Genomic DNA, 22116 nt, shown 5'->3' with positions numbered 1-22116 from the left:
TGTTCAATTTTTTCAAGTTTTTGTCAATTCTTGAGAATCCCTGTCTACCATTTTCCAGATCCTGTCATGATAATTATTTCTCCGCTAAATTAAATGAATTGTGATTCACAAACTACATGTATAATCTCCTTTATAGCTTAGATAGGATGTGAAGTTCAAACAATCACCTGTGAATATTATAAACATTTTTATTTGGCTACAAGGGTCAAGCATTAAGAACATTATTGTTAATGGGAGGATGCCATCTGGCCCAGGTAGTTCATTGTTATTTAGTAGGTATTTGATCCAATGTTTTCAACCAGCTATTCTGTAAAAGATGTCAGGGTAACAGCTTCTAGAACATGGCTGGGTAGCGTGTCCCACACTCCCATAACCTTTTGTGTAAAGAAATGCCTCTTGTCCTTCTTGGAGACCCTCATCCAGCAGTTTCTTAAATGAAAAAAGGGCAGCATCTGCAACAGCATGACAGGTAACTTACTCCCATAACCCTTGATGTGAAGAAGTGCTTCTCGTTCTGATTAGAGGATCTCATCCAGCCAGTTTCTTGAAAGAATCCAGGGTGTCATCTTAACTGAAAATGGCTGGTTAGCTTGTTTGGCACACTCACAACAGTTTAGGTGAAGCAGTCTCTCCTGTTTTCAGTATTTTAAATACTTGCCCCATAGTTTCTTTTGATTATTTATTGCAGGTGATATATACTGATGGAAAAAAGAAACGCAACATTTTTTGGATCAAGAATACTATAGTTACAGTATACTGTAGCCTATGTACTTTCACAAAAAGTTGTCAATTTGTTTTAAGCCCTCTGACCAGCAGTACAGCTTGTGCAGTGAGGCATTGCAACTTGCCAATCACAAGAAAGCTCGTTAGGTGCACTTTTACCCAACAACGTCCAGGTGGAACAATGCCTGATCAGGTCACCTTTAAAAAGGCCTTAATTCAAAGCTTTGTCAGTTTTCTGTGCATTCCATAATGCCTCAAATGTCACCAGAAGCAAGAGAGAGGGCCATTGGCATGCTGCAGGCAGGCATGTCATGTGCCAGCATTGCCAGACACTATGGAGTAAGCCGCTCTACTGTGTCCTGACTGCAGAGAAGGTTTCAGCAGACCGCCAGGACAGATGACTGTCTCCCTCGAGTGACCACACCAGACCCGGACCAACACATCAGACAGGTCCATCTGAGAGATCGTTTCAGATCTGCCACCCGTACTGCTGCTGAAACTGCCAGCAGACACAATGCCCACATCCCTGACAGGACAGTGAGGCTCCATGCTGCTGGCCTTAGAGCAAGGCGACCTGTCAGAGGCCCTCTAGTCACACCCAACTGGCTTGGGCCAGACAGAGGCCGCGATGGACTCGTCAGCAGTGGCATCAGGTCCTCTTCACAGGTGAGTCACTCTTCAGCCTGTTCCATGCAGATCGGAAGGTGAGAGTGTGAAGGAGGCGGTGTTGCATTTCTTTTTTTCCCATCAGTATACATTCCCTCCTATGTATTGTGCCGAGTTACTTTCTTAACATCAAACACATGAAGGCATTTCTGATACACTGATCACATAAAAACATGAAGAAACACCCATGGCCTGGCAAAGAAGATATTAATACAGTTTTGTTCAAAATCAGTGATTTCACAATTTGTTTCATATTTATGTAATTCCCATACTTGTGAAATAGCTGAAAGAGTTTTTTTTTATGTCCTTCTTTTTAGGGGAGTGAAGAATGGAGAGGGGAAATGTATTGGGGAAAATTGGTCTGGCCAGTTAGTGTTGCCTTTGTTTTTTTTATTCCTGAATAATATTTTGTGAGTAGACTAGATTTATTTGCATTTATTTGGAAACACAAACATTGGAAATAATGTAGTGGTTTTTCTGAATATGCACATATAAAAATGTAGCCTCATTCCCCATTCACATCTATATTCATGGTAATTTCTAAAACAACATTTAAAAAAAAGTGTTTTTCTTACTTAAGAAGTCAGGCAACATTTCCTTTAACTCTAGAAGGGTACTCATGCTTAACTTTTTCAGAGGCTGTTTCATTTTTAGCACTTGCTTAAACAAATCCAATATTGACTGTACCCATTGTGAGAAACTGTGTGCTCTGACAAAGGAAGAGGAGTGTTATTTATTACTAGGCAGAGAATAGGTACATGGACACAGGGAAGGAGCCCTGAACTGAGACAGGTTAAACTAATCAACATACTGTAAGTGGAAGCATATAATTACACTCCATCTTCTGTGAGACTGTCTGCTGTGGATGTTTAGGCCTCTAGTAGATGGGTCAGTTTGTCCAGGCTCAATTACATTGTAATGGGCTCTTTTCAACATGTTCAGATGATGCTTTAATTTCTGGAATGTAACACTGAATTGAACTTGCAATTGAAGTATGCAAGTCTGTAGAAATGATAACAGATGGAAGTAATTTTGGTGACCGTGTAAGGACTCTCTTGTGTTTTTTTTAAATGTGGTTCCAATCTTTATGCTATGTTGGTCATAAAAGACACCCTTTAAATGATACTCAGTCCTATACCTGATGAGAATTATAAATGCAGTAACTGCTCACAATGTAAAGACATTATAAGAACAATTTCTTGTCTTCCATTAACTGGTCCTAAGTATTATACTAGAGGGATAATTCTCCATTAGACAAAATGGTGGTGTGATGGCTAACATTCCTGTCTCATAGCTCTCAGATTCTATGTTAATAATTGTTCATATAGGACAGCATGGTGGTGCCTGCAGCAGGTTAGCAGTGTGTAGGTCCTGGGTTCAATTCTGGACCTGGGGTGCTATCTGTGTGGAGTTTGTATGTTCTCTGTGTTTCTGTGGGTTTCCTGAGAGTACTCTGGTTTCCTCCCACAATCTAAAGACATATGGGCAGATTAATAGGCCCCTGGCGTGAGGGTGTGCATGTGTGAGTCTGTGTGCCTGCCCTGATGTTGACTGGTGTCCCATCCAGCACATATCCAACCTTGTGCCTGTTGGTTGCTGGGATAGGCTCTGGCTCCCCTGCGACACTGAATTGGATAAAGTGGTTAGTAACTCAACTGTTTTAATTGGCTTTGAATGGCTTAACCGTAAGTGGTACTTGTGATGGGTTGGAGTCAGATCAATTAGTGTTTCTCCAGAATGGTTTTGCAATGTGGACATGTTTTGAGTGTTTGAAATTATTATTTTTTGCCTTTTTTATCACTAAAGGATGAAGTGTTTCTGTGGATGTTTTCCTTAGAACTGTATTATTATTGTTGTTATTCAGCCACAACAGATGTGATCTAAAAAGATGTCTTTTTGAGGGGTTAAGCTTGGGCGTGAGTATAACATACAATGGAAAATGTTTGAGACATTGCTTTATGGGTCATGACTGGTGTTGCTGCAACACAGCTCTTGATTCTTGCCCTTCTGTGTGGAGTTTGCATGATCTCCCCACGTCCACTAGCGTTTCTCTTTATATGTGCGTGTTCCAATTTTCTCCCTCCCTTCAAAAGGCATGCTGGCCAGCTTTACACTCCACAATTCATAAGCACTTTAAATGCTCAGTAAGGAAGCAATGAACATTTTTCATCGACCCAGTGAGCATCTCTTGGCACCCAGGAAGCCTCTTCAGTCCCCAGACCAGTCACACAAATACAGTACCTGCTTCCAACCTGCAGACTTTCAATAAAATGGGTCATAAGGGTATTTTACTGCCCCCTGGTGGGATAGTTTGTTTATGAAATTTAAAGTAATTTAATTCTAGATTCTGATCCATCTGACCTAATTTATAGTAGGTCTTAACAACAAGCACAACAGGAGTTTGAATTCTAGGCATCTCTGGTAGCATTAGTTTAGTGCACCCTTCCATTATTCTTCTTAAAACCTTCAATATTTCATAGAATCATCGGAAAGCTTCTCATTGCTGGTGAGGATAACAGCAGATCAGAGCCTGTGCTAGAGGCACAGCCTTACCTTAGAAGGACTACAGCCTGCACCTGAGACTAGCCCATCAGACACACCTTTATATTTCAGAAAATCCAGTTACCCTGGGCATCATCTGATGACTTTCTCAAATAAATCCAAGTGGATCTCATCATTTTGCTAATAGTTCTATTTCCTGAACATATTCAAAAGCATGCACTCTTTCTTTTTCTCTTCCTTGTTTTCTTCTCCGTTTTTAAGAGATTTGTTGCTGTCAGTGTTTAATGCCCCAGCAGCCTTTGCAACTGAGAGAGGGGTGGGGTTCATTTGTCTTTATTAGTGCACTGGCTGATTGAGCTACTGTAAATCAGAAGCTGTCCAGCTGGCTTTTGATTAAAGTGTTTATCTTGACAAAAGTCAAAAGTGAAACAGAATGCAGACATCAAGAAAACAACAGTTTCTTCTTTTGATTCAGGTCAAAGTGTGACCCAGCTTAAAATAAAATCTTTCACTTTGCACTTGTTTCACTTTCCATCTGAATTTAAAAATAATACAATTATGCAGAAGCAGTGTCACTCCTAGAACATTAAATGCAATTAATGTCCATTTGAACTAATTCTTTCTACGCTTTGTTCTGGAATAATAGGATAATGCAACTGGCAGAGGTTTTAATGTTCCTAAAATGGCTACAGGTGAAGGTGTCTGTTTCCATGAATCTTTTAATTATGGTCAATTAAAATAAGCTGCACTTGTATTTGTTGTCCTCCCAAAAATATTGTGCCATGAACACAGTTTCTTTCATCAGATGTTAGCCTTTAGCGCATTTTGTTTTTGTTTTATTTATTTCTTTGTGCAGAAAAGTATGTTGTGGTGGAACACATTGAAAATGCTGAGAAATATCTGTCAAACTGTACTGAAACTGACACTTAACAAGGAAACTCCAGGTGCAGTCTGATCCGTGTCAGCTTTTAACTGATGCAGGCTGTTCCAAAAACAGACCCAGGTGCAGGGAATTTCAGGCTTGTACCTTCTGGAGACAAAATAATTGCTCTTCTCTTTTTGGTTTTTGCATTAAGGAGAAGTGTCAGCAGTTAATAAAATGTGAAATGGACTAACGTGATTAGCCACAAATGTTTAGACAACTGAAATAAATAAAATTGTAATAAATGCATAGTGAGTTATCTGTTTCCCTGATAAGCCACCATGTGGCTATTTATTTTTTAAAAGAACTATGCAGCTGAGCCATGTTAATTGGTCTTTACAGCTTTAAGGCCACAGTTTCACCTTACTGGCACTTTTACTCTGGGAACAATAGTCAGACTCTGCTACAGCTCACAGTTTCCAGGGAAATAATGCCTTATAAGGTTGAGTGGTTATGGGCAGTGATGTAATAAAGTGCATGCTGTGAGTTTCCCATTCCAGCTGTCTGCATGTCTGGACTGTGTTTCACTCTAGGGTAGAGTGCAAAGGAGAAAACAGAAAGAAAGTGACTGTTGGTGTGAGGGATAACATCAGATCTGGACGGAGCAAACCGAATCTCAGCACACAGACTGAAGCAACTAAATATTGCAGCATCATGGGCCAGTCAGGCAAGTTTACCTTTGATATTATTGGCTCTGTTGGCATGTAAACCTGTTTTTGTGGCCTAACACTTTAGTACATATGGTTGCCTAATGCCTAATTTGCATATCTAATGTTTAAATCTAATACTCATAGTGGATATGTCTGGCATAGATGTAGGACGCTGACAGACTAGCATCTAGCTACTAAAACTGCTATTTCATATCTTATTTTAGACCTGGATCTTAGTTTCTGTCTCTTTGCATACAGACTATAGGGCCTGTTCACAGAGCTGTGACTGTGCATCTTTTAAAGCCCAGTTGACTAGTGTTGCTGAAATTCTAAAGAATATAACTGGAGCAGCCAGCTTGAGAATCCAAATGGTTTAAGGGAATTTGGACACATTCTCAAGTCTTGGGTTTATGGAAATGGGATAATCCTTTCCTGGCTTTGTATAGACAGCTGTTCCAGCCCTTACTTTACCCTTGAGTCTTGGGTGTGTTGTATGAAAGCTTTTAGTGTAAGATATTTTGTGGCGAGTTGTGCAATCTCTGTAATGTGGGTTTTTTACTAGCCTTCTCAGTTGTATTTCCAAGGTCACATTCTTAAATGTGGATTTAAAGTGAGGCTGGAATTGGTCATAGAACCCGGTTCATCTTTAATATACTCCTTAATGATTGTTTTGTGCCGATCACTTCAAGTGAAGCTGCCAATTTCATGCTCCAGAATGCGTGGAAAGCAAGCAAGCAAGCAAGCAAGCATCAGTCTCCCAAATCATCCATTTTCTGTGTATATTCATGTTAACTGTTATTGACGCAGTGTCAAGTTCTTGCTAAAAGCAGCTGTGCACTAAAAGCAGTACTTTGATATGAAACCTTTAATAACTGTTTTCCAGTTACTGTATCTGTTTGCAATGACTTAGATCATTTCCTTTAATAAAGTGAAAAAGTAGTAAAGGATTTTCATGACCAACGGTAACTCCAAAGGTTTGTTCTTCTCAACAAACGTCTGATTTATTCAATGCCGTCTATACCTTGTGTTCACTTGGTTTATCCTGTGATGTTTTTCTGTACTGGTCCATGGGTTCCACTCTGCCCCCTGTTTCCCTCTCTCTGCCTGCTCTCATCACAGCCCTTTGGGAATTACAGATGCCAATCCAGGCATACAGGCTGCCTGAACTCCCTTCTTAGTTTTAAATGAGTCCAAAGGGAGTAAAAAAAATCATTTACATCCCTCATCTAGAAAGTCTGAAACCATGAAAACCGCTTTGCTATTTGGAGTAGTGTAGAGGTGGAGTGTCAGCAGCTAATACTTTATAGTGATGGCACAGATGCCTGCTCCATCCACTCAAATGAACAGGCGAACACTTCTAATGGAGAGTAATAGGTACATCTTGATGACTGTATGTGGTGCACTTGTCCCTGCCCCCTTTTTATTCCTAGAACAGAATAGCTCTCCTAGTATACCTCTTTCTGTCCAGTGCTCACCCTCCATCTTAAACTCTCAAAGCCTACTCTTTTCTCTATGTCTTCAGCCTCATTGTCTGTGGACCTCTCTGATTGTCTTGACCCACTACCCTCTCTCCCTCCTCCTCTGTCAAGATCTCCAGGAGCCTGGCTCCTGTCCTTGTCTCTCCTGTTCCCAATACTGTCCCAAGCCTGTTCTTGAGCAACGTTTCCAGAATACGCCCCTTCCCTACCAACCACATCATTCAACTGCTAGTCCATGCCCTGGAAACCGTTCTGCTAGGTCTACAATTCCCTATGTCTGTCCACTCCCGCTCCTTCAGAATTTCTACTGCTCACCTTGATTTTTCCCCACTGCTGATGCTAATGCTTTACTCCTGTTTTTACACTGGCTCGCTCTTGTCAGAGGTCCACTCAAAACCCTCATTGTCTTCTACTGCTGTCTCAACCACTCTGCTCCGGCTTGTGGATGGTCCTGCACCTCTCTTTCTCCACTCATCCTCTTTCTCCGCTACTCCCTCTCCTCTTCCAGAGCCTAGTCAACCTCCTCCCTTGCCCTTCAGTGGTGGAATAAGCTTCCCTGGAAATCCAAACTCTGACTACCTCTGGGTTCTTCTCAAGACTCTCAGCTCTCATACTGGCATAGCGATTTCTCCTTGACATTAGTCACTGTAAACATACTTACAATTACCATTAGAATAGAATAGTTACCATTAGACCACTTCCATTGCTGCTGGATATCCACACTAGCTGTATATTGTTTTAAACCTTGGTGTATTGCACTTCCAGCTTGTATGATCTTAATGTTTGTCTTATTAACTCACCATAAGTACAGTATATGCTATGGAACAAGTAATAGGTTTATTCCATGCTGAAAAGAAAAGAGAGAAAACACCGTTTTGGCTGTGAAGCCTTCTTCAGGTGTGAGAAAGACAGGGCAGACAGCAAAGATTAAATAGCACAGAAGAACAAAAGCTGGGAGAGGGGAAGGGCAGAGAGGCCACTCAGGAAGTGCAAAGTACAGGAGGGTGAAGAAAGGTGTGAAGTTGAAAGCTGCATGAGAATAGAGAAGATCACACGAAAACAAGTTGGTCATTGAGAGAAGGGGGATGGTGTGGATCTAGTTTCAGGATCAGTTTCGTTTCTGTTATTTTTCTGCTATGGGAGTTGAGAAACCCTTCATTGAGAACAGAGCGAGATCAGTGTGATCATGGCTGTCTGATATGAAATGAGAAACAATGGGCTTGGAGAAGTCTTTAATCTTCACACCCCTAACATGTTCAATGAAACGGTCTCCTAGTGTCCTTCCGGTTTCCCCAATATAGATGGCTGGGCATTTTTTGGCGGAGATACAGTAAATTAGGTTGCTGGAGGTACAGGATGTCGTCTGGGTGATCTGGAGTTGACCTGAGGGGCCCTGAATGAGCGTGTTGTTTGATAAGTATTTGCAGGTGATGCAGCGAGTTCTGTTGGAGGGAAGGTGCCTGTTGGGGAGGACTGTCATGTGTAGTCAAGGGAGCTGTGAACAAGACGTTTATGTAGATTGGGTGGTCGGCAGTGTGAGATGATTGGGCGGTTAGAAAAAAGGGTACTGATGGAGGGATTGCCCTGTACAATGGAGTAGTTGTTAATGGGTATAGAAAGTGTGTTAGGGTGGTAGGGAAGCACCAAGGGAATGCAGTTGAGAGACTGGGAGTTACTGATCGAGTTGATGATCCGAGGGCTGTTTTTGGCCCGGGTGAGGGCCCTATCGATAACATGGGTGGGGTATCCTCTGTTGATGGGGGGGAACAATGCACTTTGTGGGCTTGATTCTGGAAATCCATGTCATCACTGCAGAGTCGATGTAGTCTGAGGAACTGTGGAGGGAGTTTTTGGTGTAAGTGGGATGAAAAGAGCTGTACAGGAGATAGCTGTGTGAATCTGTGGGTTTGTAATAGGTCATGGATGGTTAACAGATAAATTTGTGTACTTAAGTGTATAAATGGAGTTGCTCAGGAGGTCAGGTTGTAATCTTGCAATTCTGCTCTCATATGTCTAGATGTAAACAGACGTCATTGACGTTGATGGGGGTTTACATCCTTTATGTCCAAGGCTTTCATTTCATCAGACAGGCTGATTAATGCCAATCTCTAGAATATTAAGTATGCTATCCCTTTATATTTGTTGTCTCATCTCTTCATAATTAGAAATTGACCAAATCACTGAGATGCATTGACGTTGGCTTAGCAGGAAACAATAATGGGCTGATTACAAACTACTGGGGAATCTTCACTCTGGTAGCCTCTTTACAGAGGGTCCTTGGATCAGTTTCCGATTAATCTGTTACACTCTCAAACTGCCGTGACCCTTTCAATGCTTCTGCACTAGTAATTACACACCAGTGTAATGGCAGACAAATCCTGCATACAAATGAGTCTGGTTTTGCCAAGTTTAACGGTATTATTTTTGCCCACTGAAGGTACATGAGATGTGGTACAGTACTTCACTACAGTACTGTTCAGGAATACCTGTAAGACTGCAGTGACTGAGACAATGCATTGCTCCAAGTTTTTAGCTTTAATAAGCCCCAGCAGGCAGCTTTTCGTAACGTTTGTGAGATTCTGGCAGAAGGTGCCCAGCTATATTGTCAAAACAGACAGCTTAATTAGGCATTAAAACGTTAAAAACAGCTGGCTAAGGTCCTTGGATCACTCTGCTACTGGACATGCTAGATGGACCAAACGATCTCTTCTTGCTTGTCACCGTTCTTGTGTGTTTCAGGAAACACATCATTTTCTGTGGTGGTGGGGCAGGATCCACCGTGTGTCTCTTCTTTATTACTTTGTTCTTTGAAGTGAAACTGACAATTTCATGCTTCGGAATGTCTTTGTGATAAAATGGAAATTCAGGCGCTCATTCTGACCAAGTAATGGTGCTATCGGAAGACATTTCTCGGCGTGCAAGCGAGCTAATTATTTGGTCAATTTCACCTTGCTGTAGAATGCTGGGAAAGCGACTGGCTCTAAGCTGTTTTTCATTTTCAAATAATTTATTGTGACATAAATGGATTTAGAGGCCTAATCCAAAGAGGCAGCTGTGATGGATAATGATGTCAAAGTGGTTTACACTGGTCTGTGGCTCATCCTGCCAGGACCGACGTCTGTCACGCAGGCTCGTGCAGGGCCTTGCCTCTCCATACTCTGAACACTCTTTGTGTCCATACAGCACTGGTTCTTACAAGTGCAAAGGGTCTCTTGCAAAGCAGTTCTACAGAATGAAAAGCCTAAATGTTTTGAAAACTTATGGCACTTTGAGTTTTTTAACTTCTTGAAGCCACTGTAATTTTTGGTTCTGAAAATGTCTGAAAAACCTGGTATTGAACGGGAACAACCGTCACCCCAGTACCTGCTGTATTGTCAACTGCTCTGTTTCAGTCCAGCATAAGTGAAGAGACAATTTGTTTAATCAAATGTCATTTTCAGTTGTAACAAAGAGTTTCAGCTTTTAGGTTACTCTTGCAATTGAGTACTTGTAATATTGCACCTAAATGCAAGGAGTATTTGAAACATAATAGATGAGCTAGATGTTGCTGCATTAGCAGGTGATTATGTAGTTGTAAATACAGTGACCTGGAAGCTGATGGAGAGGAGTAGAACTTTAGTGAATCTACACTTTTTCAGTGAGACAGGAAAATCAGAAGAGGGGGAGGTAGTGCAACATATCAAAAAGCGTATTTAGGCTCTGATTTTTTTTCATGTTAGGAGAATGCTATAGAATACCAAATACAGATGTTGATTGTAATTCACTTTACGATCTGAGGAATATGAGGAATAATGAGTTTGGCAGACACTAGGGTCAGTAAGAGGGAAATTACTGCAGGAGAATTCTGGAGAGACTGTTGTGCAGTTTTAAAGGCTATGCACAGCTGCAGTGTCTGGGGTTTCCATTCCACCTCTGCTCCTTAATTCTGCTGATCTTTAGTTTTAATGAAGATTTACTAACTTTGCAAAGGTACCCAATGTGTACCCCACCTCAGCCTTTGAAGTGGACAAAAATGTTCTGAAAAGTGGACCAAGAGCCTAGCCCAGTGAAAGGAATCATTACTGCTGTGCTAAAAGACCTAACCCATTCAGAGGTATCCAGTCAGTTTGGGAAAGGCGTGCGTAATCCATTTGTGATCCACCTGATTAAAAACATTGTTAGGTTCTGGTCCTTATCACAATGGTTCCAGGAAAAATAAGTCAATATTTGATTGAAAAGACAAAAGCAGCTTTGATTGTAATACAGTTACTATAAAGAGTTTGCTAAAAATTTGAATGGCTGCTGAGAGTTTTTTTTTTATTAGACCCTAGCAACCACATTAACCTTGAGCGTCAAATTTTCTTAGAACTGTACATGCCAGGGCGAGTTACATCAAGGGCAAAGTTCTGTCAAATGTCTCGTTATCACTGAAAATTTGTGACCCTTTCCTGTCGAGGTTCTGTTTCTTATTTTGCACACCTGGGTTCTTGGTTCTGGTAGATGGAGGGTCACGGACCACTTCTTTGGCTGTACTGTGAGCTTCTGCACAACAAATAATCGGGTCTTCTGTCCTTTCACCTCTTCAGCTTCCAAGCAGTTTGCCAAAGAGGTTTTGAAAAGCCACAACGAATACAGAAAGCAGCATCAGGTTCCACCCCTAAAACTCAGCAACAAGCTCAGCAAAGAAGCCAAACGGTGAGTAACCAGCTCTTTCCAAAAGAAGTACTGTAAGTGTGGGCAGCAATGTGGAGCAGTGTTCAGGGGCTTGAAGGTGGTGGGTTTGAATCCCAACTGAACCATTGCTTTTTGTGCCCTTGAGCTACTATACTGTAGATCCGAATTCCAACCAATTTCTAATGACATCATCTAATTCAGGGTCACAGGGTCAGACTTAGAGGAGCCTATTCAAGCAAGCAACACAGGGTTTACCCTGGACGAGATGCCAGTCTATCGCAATACTTCTTCTGAATTGTTCCAGTAAAATATTGGGTGATATAAATGTGTTAAAATGAAAGTTATTTTGGATAAAAAAACATCAGTTAAATATAAACTTGTTCTTGTTTAAACCCATGGTTTCAAGCTGATCTAAAGAATATTTACAGAACAGAGGGTATGAAATACAGTAAAATCAAATGCTTAATAAGCAGTATTTTATAATATACTTTTGAGCACAAAGAGAAACAGTGCTCTAGAACAATCACCGTTCTTTCTGAAACAAGATGTCTGATGTCTAGTGTATGAGTAACGAGCACTTTTTTAAAATAATATTGACGGAGGACATTTGTGTCTCCTAGCTCTGACATTCATTAATTGTTAATTCCAAAGTGCTTTTGAAAGAGATGTATTATACACAGGTACCCTCTGGAACTACTTGAAAAGTACATTCTCCTGTTCAGCACTGTAAGACCGGTATAGTGCTGATAGCCGGAAAAGGGTACATTTGACTCGATGAATAATTCTTTTCTTTACAGACTGTGATCTGCTACTCACTCTGGTCATTTCTTTGTGTTGTAGGTGTGCTGGGTAATCCGGTATTGCAGTAATTATAGCTTGTTACCTGGATGTGCGCTACTGTGTTACAGGTACGCAGACAGTCTGGCCAGCACACGAGTTCTGAAGCACAGCCCTGAGTCAAGCCGGGGTAGCTGTGGCGAAAATCTGGCCTGGGCTTCTTACGACCAGCCAGGTGGGTGTATATATAAAGCCGGGTCTCTCTTTTGCAATTTGCTTTTGGGTGACAACTTTCCGATGCATATTCTGGAGGCAAAATCAGCTTTGACAGTTATTGACCAAGCGTCAACAGTGCTAAAAAAAAGCATTTCAACTATTTTTAGAGTTTGAAAAAGGTGTAAGTTCAGATGGTTAGTAGGTCTCCAGTGTCCAGCAATAAGAAAATCAGGGGTCTTCTACCATCCTCCTTCAGGAGCCTTCCAAACTGTGAGAGGAAAGAAAAAATAATGATTTAAAATCCAAAATGCTATGGACAAAGTCAGCCCAACAGCGCTCTTTAGAAATAAACAAGGAAACGCAAAACAGAGGACATAAAAGGACATTTTGTGGAACTGCTTGTCAAACAGGAGAACAGGAGGCACTTCTTAAAGCAAAAGGTAATGGGACTGTGGAAGCAGCTGTCCAGCCCTGTTGTTGAAGCCAATACACTGGTTTCTTCCCAGAAACAATCAAGATCCTTGGATCGATGAGCTACAACTTCAAAACGAGTTGAATGAGGCGATTGAACTCTTCTCATTTGTAACCTTTATGTCCTCTGGGGGGGAAAGCTAAACTCCACTGTTTGTTCTCCAGAAAACCATGTGGAAAGAGACGAAAAGCCTTGATAGTGGGTTTGGTTTTACAGCAAAGTCTGCAAATCGGCCGACTATTCAGGAACAAGGCCGAGTTAAAAAATGGGTAATGTCTGTCATGTCTAATTGGAAGGCAATGGTCATGTTTTAATATGGAACCAAAACAACTGAGAGACCGTGAGCCTAGTCAGGCCGAAAGACTGGAAGACTGACCTGTCTTTCTTTCCACATCTTCTTAGGAAAGGAGGTAGCTGACCGGTGGTACAGTGAAATCAAAAATTACAACTACAACTGTCCTGGATTTTCTTCGGGTACCGGTGAGTTTAGCCTACTCCCCTCCTGCCCCATCTCTGCTGTTCCCTGCTTTTCTCTGCCCTTGTTTCTAATGTGAGGTAGCTTCTGGACTGCTACTCACTGAGCAGTTTGTACATTACACGTTACACAACAACATTACACGTTGTACATTACACAACAGCATGTTGTCGCACCTCATAAGACCAGTTGACGTGTTGGGAAGATTCTCTCCCCTGTCTGTTTTGTGAAACTGTTGCCACGGAAACCTCTGTAGTGGGATGGGATGTTAGTGAAGAAGTCGCACCTGGGCTGTAACTTGACAGCGGTAACAGAGTTGTCAAATGTAATTATCTAGCTTGATTCATTGTCTGCCTGGGAATTTTTTTTCCCCCTTCCTTGCAAACAAATGGAAGTTTTTTTAGTATCCAGACATATTTAGAGTTCTCTAAATGTAGAGAGCTAATATAATCTCGACCTCCATAAATCTCAATGGAAGATGCTGCTCTAAAAATTGCACTCTGGTGTCCTTTACATTGAGACCCCAGTCCTCAATTACTCTCGCTAAAGGGCTTGTTTCATGCAGTGCTTCTTGCTCTGTGGGGACTGTGTTCAATAAAACTGTGAGGGATAGTTTACAGAGTTACAAATTCCTTTTTAAGGCCAGCATCTGTAATGTTTATCAACAGTCCCCAATGGGTTTTTGAGTGATTCTAGTGTTAAGCGCAGAGCAAATTCCACAGTGTCTGACTCACTAACATTTGGTCGTATGTCCAGACTAATGGCAACTGCTGAATCCTGTTACTGGAGTTCACAGAAGAAAATGACTGAATGCCATTTCTGTTGGAGATGAGATGCTGCATACATAAAGTGAAGATTTTGTTTGCCAACACTAGGCAGCTTAGGCCTTTTAAAGTGGAGCAAATGCAGTGCCTTGTAGGAAGTTTAATTTATCAATCTCAACCTAATCAAGATGTTAAATTCCTGCTGGTACTGACAGTTTCTTATCTCTTGCACTCTTTATCAAGGCTGGTGTGATTGCCCCCAGTACCCAAAGATTCACTCTAGGAAAATGCTTCTTTGATCGCGCGATCGGATAATGTCCAACTACATTAAGAACAGACTATGGTAAAGACATTTTTGTACAATATTTGTGGCATTGGGGCATTTTCTATTGGCTCATCTGCTTATGCATACCTCAAGCATTATATTTCATTCCTCTGTCTTCTCATGCCATTGTCTGTACATTAACATGTCCAGGAAATAATTGCAAGAGTGAATGAAATGCGTCTGCCCAACAAGTTTCTTTTCTCTTGGCTCAGTAATGGTTCAGTCGTTGACTGATTGAGTGATTGAAAGGTCTAATTCACCCAACTGAAGAGCTGCCTCCCCCCTTTCACCACAGGTCTGAGTGTGGATAAGACATTTTCAAATGGGAATGCTGCTGCAAGCGCACTTTTAAATATTTACTTCAGATTATTTAGTCAGTCATTTGAGCGATGCAGTATGGTTTACATCTGTGAGGCAAGCCACCCGGAGATTTCCAAAGGGCAGGCTTAGAACAGAAAAGGCAGCAGCAACGGTTCACTGCTTGTGACTCATAGCTCAGGAATTTTCTTACCCTTAGAAATGCTGGGATGAATATGTAGTGGCCATTTGTACATATTTATAGCCAGAGCAAGTCCAGGTCAATTTATAGAGCAATGTAAAATATTTACACGATTGTAAAAATACAATTTTAATTAAGTAGTCTTTTAAAATTGTTGAAAGCACAAGCAAAACTATCGCCAGTCTTGGTAATGTAAGGAAATGGCGTTGTACGGAGAGAAAGATTAAGAAGTTGTTTTAAATAAGTCCGTATTAATCCAACGCCGAGAACTCATAATTTTTTGCTTTCTTTTTAATGACTTCAAACAACAAGTGAGAGGAGCTGTGGAATGGAATGGGTCTGCCTGGAAATTTTATTTTGTATAAATATTGTTTTAATTTTTCTTTTGAAAGACAAATGAAATGTTTCAGACTCTTGGCAGAGAAACAATATACCTGCTCCAAATGTAGTGTAACCAAATAGCAAGCCCTCTGATTTGACTGTAACAGCTGTCTGAGCTGTGGGTATATGGCTATCAGACAATGGAAAGAGACAAGATGTGCAGGATATTGCATAGAGCTGCGAGAATGAAATATATCGACTGGATTTCTATGAATCTACAGGAGAAGGTATCGGACTAGCCGTGGCGAGAACACTCTCGGGACCCGGGAAGAGAACATTTCTCATATGGTTGAATGGAGAAAGCCAGTTAATTCTCCCATATGATTAAGAGAGTGAAGGGAAGAAGCAGAGTTCATTGTCCCATATAGTTTAGACTAAAGGGAAATCTGGGATATACCATACAGGTTATGGACCAAGTTATGTTGGTATTTATTGTTTAAGATCTGATCCAATATATTTTAAAACCTGTTTAATATAAGTAGGGTGCAAGGACTGGAGGGCTTAGGGTGTAGATTCCTGAGAGTAATATTGGTTGTGGTCACTTTTTCTCCGCTAAAACACCCAACAACAAATGCAGGACTCGCATTCAAACACAATATTCCCACCCCTGGTTCAGGCCCAGCTAATTACAGGATCTTTAAGCACAGAATGGTGTTCCTGCTAGTTCAGGCCCAGCCCATTGCAAATTTAAATACTGGTTGCTATTTTAATCCGAACGGACTTTTAATCTGAGGGCTGTGGCACACACAGTGCATAGGATATGCTCTTGCTTACTCGCTCCTAATCCGAATATTACAGCTCTGACAAAACATAACAATTACAGTACAGCTTTTAGGATGGATGGGGAATTTGTGTTCCTGTAATGAACATGTTGGTTGTGATTTTTATGCTGGCGATTGGGGAGGCTGTGGTTTGGCTTCTTGTAACAACAAATCCCAGATACTGCTATTGTACTCTTATGCAAACATGTAATTCACCAGAACTGTCCTGGTAAAATATTCTTGAATCACAGTCATGACTAGCTTTAATTAAGTACTGGGATTGTGACTCATGGCTGAACCTTTATTTCCAGTTTACTTGATCAATCCAGTCAAACGTTTTAATGGGTTTACCACTTTCTATAGCATGGTATTACCATGGACTTGGTCCTGTGTAAGGACTGCAGAAATGATGCTATTGTGTATGGGCTACCATACAATCTACTGGTCCTCTAGTGCTCCCTTGTTCATCACAGAACATGGGGATTCTTTCTCCCAATTGAGTCTTTCCCCCAATTTTCCATCACAGTGCTACACTGACTGGGCCCACACCTGCTCTGCAGAACCCATAGAACATCAGGGCACAGCTGGGTTCACTGTGATCTTTCTTACAGCATTACTGTGAAGTTTCTGTCAAAGCAGAAGCGTTTTGCCCCTTTTTGATGTTGCCATATTATAGAATCCGGTAATTGTTTAGACTTTTTCTCAAACCATTTTTTTTTCCTGCTGCCCTGCCAGGGACGCATTTTTTTTTTCCTCATTTTTGCAAAGTCTTTCAAAAGCCTCTCCATTGTAAGGTTTCCAAATCTGTACAACAATTACAATTGAACCCTCAGAGCACTCATTTACAAGACAATGGCTTTCATTGGAGCTGGCGATTAGAGGATTAGTGTGTAATAGCCAAGGCACTAGTGTCTGGCTTAGTTCTTAATAGACTATTTCCCAGCAAAAGCATGAAATGTAAATGGAATGAGGATGTAATTTGCTGTGAAGACATTGAGTAATACCTGCAATTTCCTTCATAATCAGTTTTATATCTGCCATGAATATGCTTTGCATGGCTTTAGGGGCTTGAAAGCAAAAATAAGACTGCATTGAAGGAGTGAAGAGATGGATGAAATGCTGTACACACTCCCATTATAGGGAAATGAGAGTACTGTCCCCCAATACTATCAATAGTTCACAAAAAACAGTAGTCTTATTATGGACCTTTTGGTATTCAAAAATTACATCCAAACCCTAGGAATGTGTCCTAACATGCACAGGGGCTTATAGTGTAATTTGGTATCTGCTCTCTTTTGAAAATTTTGAATCACAGTTTGCATTAATATTGGTACATCTATGATTGCTGGCACAGTGGCCAGCATTGCTGCCTCCCAGCTCTGGAATCCTGGGTTCAGCTCCTGGGGTGCTGCCTGCATTAAATTTGTATGCTCTATGCCTGTTTGTTTGGACTCCCACAGTCCAAAGATATATGGGTATTTTAATTTGCTTTTGTGAAACTTTTACCCTGCTGTGTGAGTGTTTGTGTCTGTGTGCGATGGGCTGGGGTCCCATCATGGGTGTACCCTGATTTGCGCCTGTTGCTTGCAGGGATAGGCTCTGGCTCCCCAACATAGTATTCAATAAGCCAGGTAGAAAATGTAAGTGCAAGTAATATTGTACACTCGAAAAGGGACATTTAAATATGACTAACTTACAAGTACACATTTTCCAGATCCCTGGGTATGACTAGTGATTCTCACTAGGGTTACCCCCATTTTCTAAAACTTCACCTTGTTTGGCAAACTGACTTTCTCCTAGTTTCACTGGGTGTCCTTAGTGCCATTTATTTATATTGTGCTGTGCCCTTTAAACTCTTAAGCACAGGGGGGTGGGGAGGGACTGGGCACAAGTGTGGACTGCTTTGTGTGTCTGCTACAGATTAGGAGGCACCCAAGTGGTGGCTGAAGTATGAAACAGCCCACGCAGTTATACATTATTGAAACCAATAATAAAGCAACTGGATGAGAGAGATGCTTGTAGCAATTGATTGGCCGCATGGGCTCCTGCCATTTGTAGTGTCTCCTATGTCTTTTTATTTCCAGAGTCCATTTGTTTTTAATACTGAGTGCTCTAAAATCCTTGAGGTGAAAAGTACTCTATAAAAATGACCCGCTATCATCCATTCAAAAGCCATGTTGATTCGTGTGACAATGCTCTGGCTGGTGCTGTGGATATCTGTGGATATGAATGCCCGTTGTTGGTTTTTACCACACACTTTCTCCTCACTGAAAACCAAAATGAGCGAGTCAGTCGCAAAGATTGCAAAAGCGGTGGCACGCATGATGTGCTCTTTAGTTCCAGTTCAACCTCTTATGACCGAACCTTTCATCAGGGTGGGGTTTCCCAGTTACTCATCCTCCATCTGTCTGGAACCTCTGAGAGTGACTTCAGCAGAAAACCCCTGACAGAGGGCACCAGCAACGCACTTTTCATGCCAGACATCCTGTGTGTGGGGTCCCGCGCAGGAAAGTTAGTCATACTGGATAAAGGACAGATGTGTCCCTTTCTGTATCATCCTTTTATTTACCACACTTTGTGCTGCTCCTCCTTTTAACCTCTGTTTTCGCTCTGCCTTGTCGTCTCACTTGCTGACGCCTTTCCTACAGGAACTCTGTTCATGCTCTGGCCCCTTCCCCCTCTGTCTCTCGCCATCCTCTCCCGTCTCCTGGCCTGCAGCCTCACTCCCTCCCCTCTCCCCACGCAGGGCACTTCACCGCCATGGTGTGGAAGAGCAGCAGGGAGCTGGGCGTGGGCAAGGCCACGGCCACCGACGGCTCCACTTTCGTGGTCGCCCGCTACTCCCCCGCGGGCAACATCGTCAACCAAGGCCAGTTCGAGGAGAACGTGCTGCCGCCCAGGAAATGACCTGCATTTCAGGGAGGGGTGGGGGTGGGGGAGCAGAATTGATGGACCATTGGGTTAACGGAAATGACACCCGTGAGCTTTGGAATGTGAAGTTTGTAATGAACTCCCTTAGCAGTCTGGGCCATCGTGCAGGACACTTACCTAATAGATTCGGGCTTTTTTGGGTTAAAGAAGTCGGGGACAAGGACACACCTGCCAGCTTATAGTGTTTAAAACATCCAGGCCTAGTGGTACCTTCAGTGGCACTCTACGGTAGCCAGTTTATAGGCATGTACAAATACATTTACCCAAGCGGAGGGTTGATTACAAGTTTCATTGTTTTTTAATGTGTTCTATGTGAATGAAAGGGAATAATGAGTAAGCAGTCTAATGGTACAATGAAGAAACCATCTAATGGACAAAACATACAATTTTTAAAAATAATTGATCCTTAATCAATGGCAAAGTGAATTATGAAGGAAGCATAGGTATCAAACAATATGAAGCTGCACTCATTAATACCGTATGCAAGTGGAAAGATGGCATATCCTAAATATTCTTTCACTTTGCCCCTGTAAAACTCCATTGACTTGATGATGGGATCACGAAGGGGAATGGTATTTAAAACTGTTTTTAAGTTTGTGTTAAAGCAGTTTTGCTTGCAGAAAAAAAAGTTTCCTCAGTCGTTATTATAGTCCTATAGTTTGGGATGGAGAGCAGTGTTGCCTGGGTAGTTAGAATAAAATTCACTGGGCCCATTTCTGTGTGTGTGAACAGCACACAGGAGCAAGTTCAGCTGAAGACCAAAGCCTCAGATCCTGACATCAAGGCAGGCTGTGCTGATACCTGGGCATTACACATTGGGTGCTGGAGTCTGGGCTGGTTGCCAGTGTATCATGTTTCTGCTGAAGATGATGGAATGGCAATGCCAGCTGACTCCTGTTTACTTGTAGTAAAGCTGCACATGAAATTGCATTATTTTCAAGTCAAGAGTTGCAGTACCTGTGGCGTTTCGCTAATGATGTTGATGTTGCATCATTTCTTATGTATTTTATAGTGGAAAACTGAGATCATTTCTCTGTCAGTGGTCAAAGCTTTTGAAGTGAACTCTGTAATTTGACAATCCTTTGGAAGCAGTATGGGTAACTACTCTGCCTGGTACTGTCTGCTATTGACCATTCAATAAGTGTATCCATTTTGTAAATGTTTACCCATCATCACCTAAATGGAACAGCTGGATTTCAAATAAGTTTTTCATGTACTATACTTCCTGGTTTGGGATATGATGTGCGCCTTTTTCAGCATAGGGGAAAAAATGAAGTAAATGGCTTCCTATAAAAACATTTTACTGAGCTATTAATGGCATCTGAGCTTTTTTTGTGAATGTATAATTCACCTAATACAAAACACTTGAGTCATTCTGAGAGACAAATTTCTTTTTTTATTACCTTTTTTTTACTCTTCTTTTTGCATAAAGTACACTTGTGAAATAAACCAAACATTGTTTACAGCTTGTGTTGTTCACGTCTTCTGCTCATGTCATGTTGGCTGGGGTCCTTTCTTCCCTGAAATGCAGTACAACTGTCTGTGCAACACAACTACACTGTCACACCATGATGCTTATCCAGGAGAATGACTTATCCAAACCAAGAGGCCAGGCAGGGCTGCATTTGTCAGCCTACTGATAATTTTGTCTTTGTAAGGCTAGTCTGACTGTGTATTCAGCTTCTGAGAAACTGTGTTGTCAGACCACTGAACTGTGTTTTCCCAGACTCTTAATAGACTTATTCCTGCACTCAAGAGCAAGGGGGAACTTTAAATGATAAAACCATAATTTCCTGTGACAGTCCCATTTCAATGTAAAACATGCAAAAGAAAAAGTGAAAATCAGATTTATTCTTTAGAGTATAACAGCATTTCAGAGGCTCCAGCCAGACCTGAGGCTATTTTTGCTGCAGTAATACCAGTGAGACGAATCAAAGCAGACAGCTGTTCACCAACTTTCCGAGGGGAGGGTGTGTGCGCGGGTTGGGGTGACAAAGAACACCTGTCAGGAAGTACTGTATGTGCAGCCCCCCGGAAGAGAGAGGGGAGGGCCAGCCTGTTGGTCTGGTCGAAGCGAAGAGCCGGGAGAGACTCTTCTTTTCGGTTGAGTAAAATAAAAGCGTTGCGGTTCAATGTGTGTTTTTTGTTTCTTGAAAGTAATCACCTACTCTAGATGAAAGAGCTGTTTAACGGGTGACTTGTGAAAACTGGAATAACAGCATAAGTAATAAACATACAGTACTGTATATGTTTTTGCCAAAGTGGTCTGAGTACATCTTCAGTTTAATGCTCCTCTCTTTTCTAATATGAATTAAACTGTAGGAGAAGAAAGTGTCTAAAGAAGCTGATAATTAGAATATGCAGTGATTGTGCTGGTTACAGCCCCTTTACTTCACAGCTGTTGGGGCCTGTGTGCGATTCCAGACTAGGGTGCTTTCTGTGTGGAGTGTGCATGCTACTTCCTTGTACAGTTGGTTTTCTCCCTGAAGCTCTTTTTAATCTTTAAAGGATGCCTTTCTATTATCAGTCCTCTGATTTGTGGTGTTGGAGCGAAGTTCCTTGTTGGGCACTGTGAAATGCTTACCACAAACTGAAAATATGAATAGAACTTTTTTTTTCTCTGATTAAATTTAAAACTCCATTGAATTGACTAGGTAAGATGGGCATCATTTGCTTATACTGTACTAAAGGAATGTGTATTCAACAAAGTCCACAAGAGGCATGGGCTAGAGACTGTGGCCACGAAGTCGCTTATAAATTTATATTGCATATGCAACTGCTAAGTTACCCCTTGTGTGAAAGTAATTCTCAAGACAAATCATTAACAACTTTACAGAATATTCCATCCTTTTTTTCCAACCACTCCATTCAGTACAAGGTTGTGGGAAAGGAACTGGTATTCAGGTACCAGTTATAAAAAA

At 41.5% G+C, this 22116-nt stretch overlaps 1 protein-coding gene across 1 annotated transcript; it reads left to right on the top strand.

The window, feature by feature from the left end:
• The first annotated feature begins 5161 nt into the window (after window positions 1-5161).
• glipr2l (GLI pathogenesis-related 2, like) lies at window positions 5162-20660 on the top strand. Its single transcript, XM_015357182.2, has 5 exons — window positions 5162-5480; window positions 11507-11615; window positions 12503-12606; window positions 13462-13539; window positions 19011-20660. The coding sequence occupies exons 1-5, from the start codon at window positions 5468-5470 to the stop codon at window positions 19169-19171; spliced, it is 465 nt and encodes a 154-aa protein (XP_015212668.1). The 5' UTR covers window positions 5162-5467; the 3' UTR covers window positions 19172-20660.
• The last annotated feature ends 1456 nt before the right edge of the window (window positions 20661-22116 follow it).

The sequence above is a fragment of the Lepisosteus oculatus genome, chromosome 10 (genome assembly GCF_040954835.1).
Source record: "Lepisosteus oculatus isolate fLepOcu1 chromosome 10, fLepOcu1.hap2, whole genome shotgun sequence".
In the NCBI taxonomy this organism is placed as follows: domain Eukaryota; kingdom Metazoa; phylum Chordata; class Actinopteri; order Semionotiformes; family Lepisosteidae; genus Lepisosteus; species Lepisosteus oculatus.
This window is presented reverse-complemented; position numbering and strand designations above follow the sequence as displayed.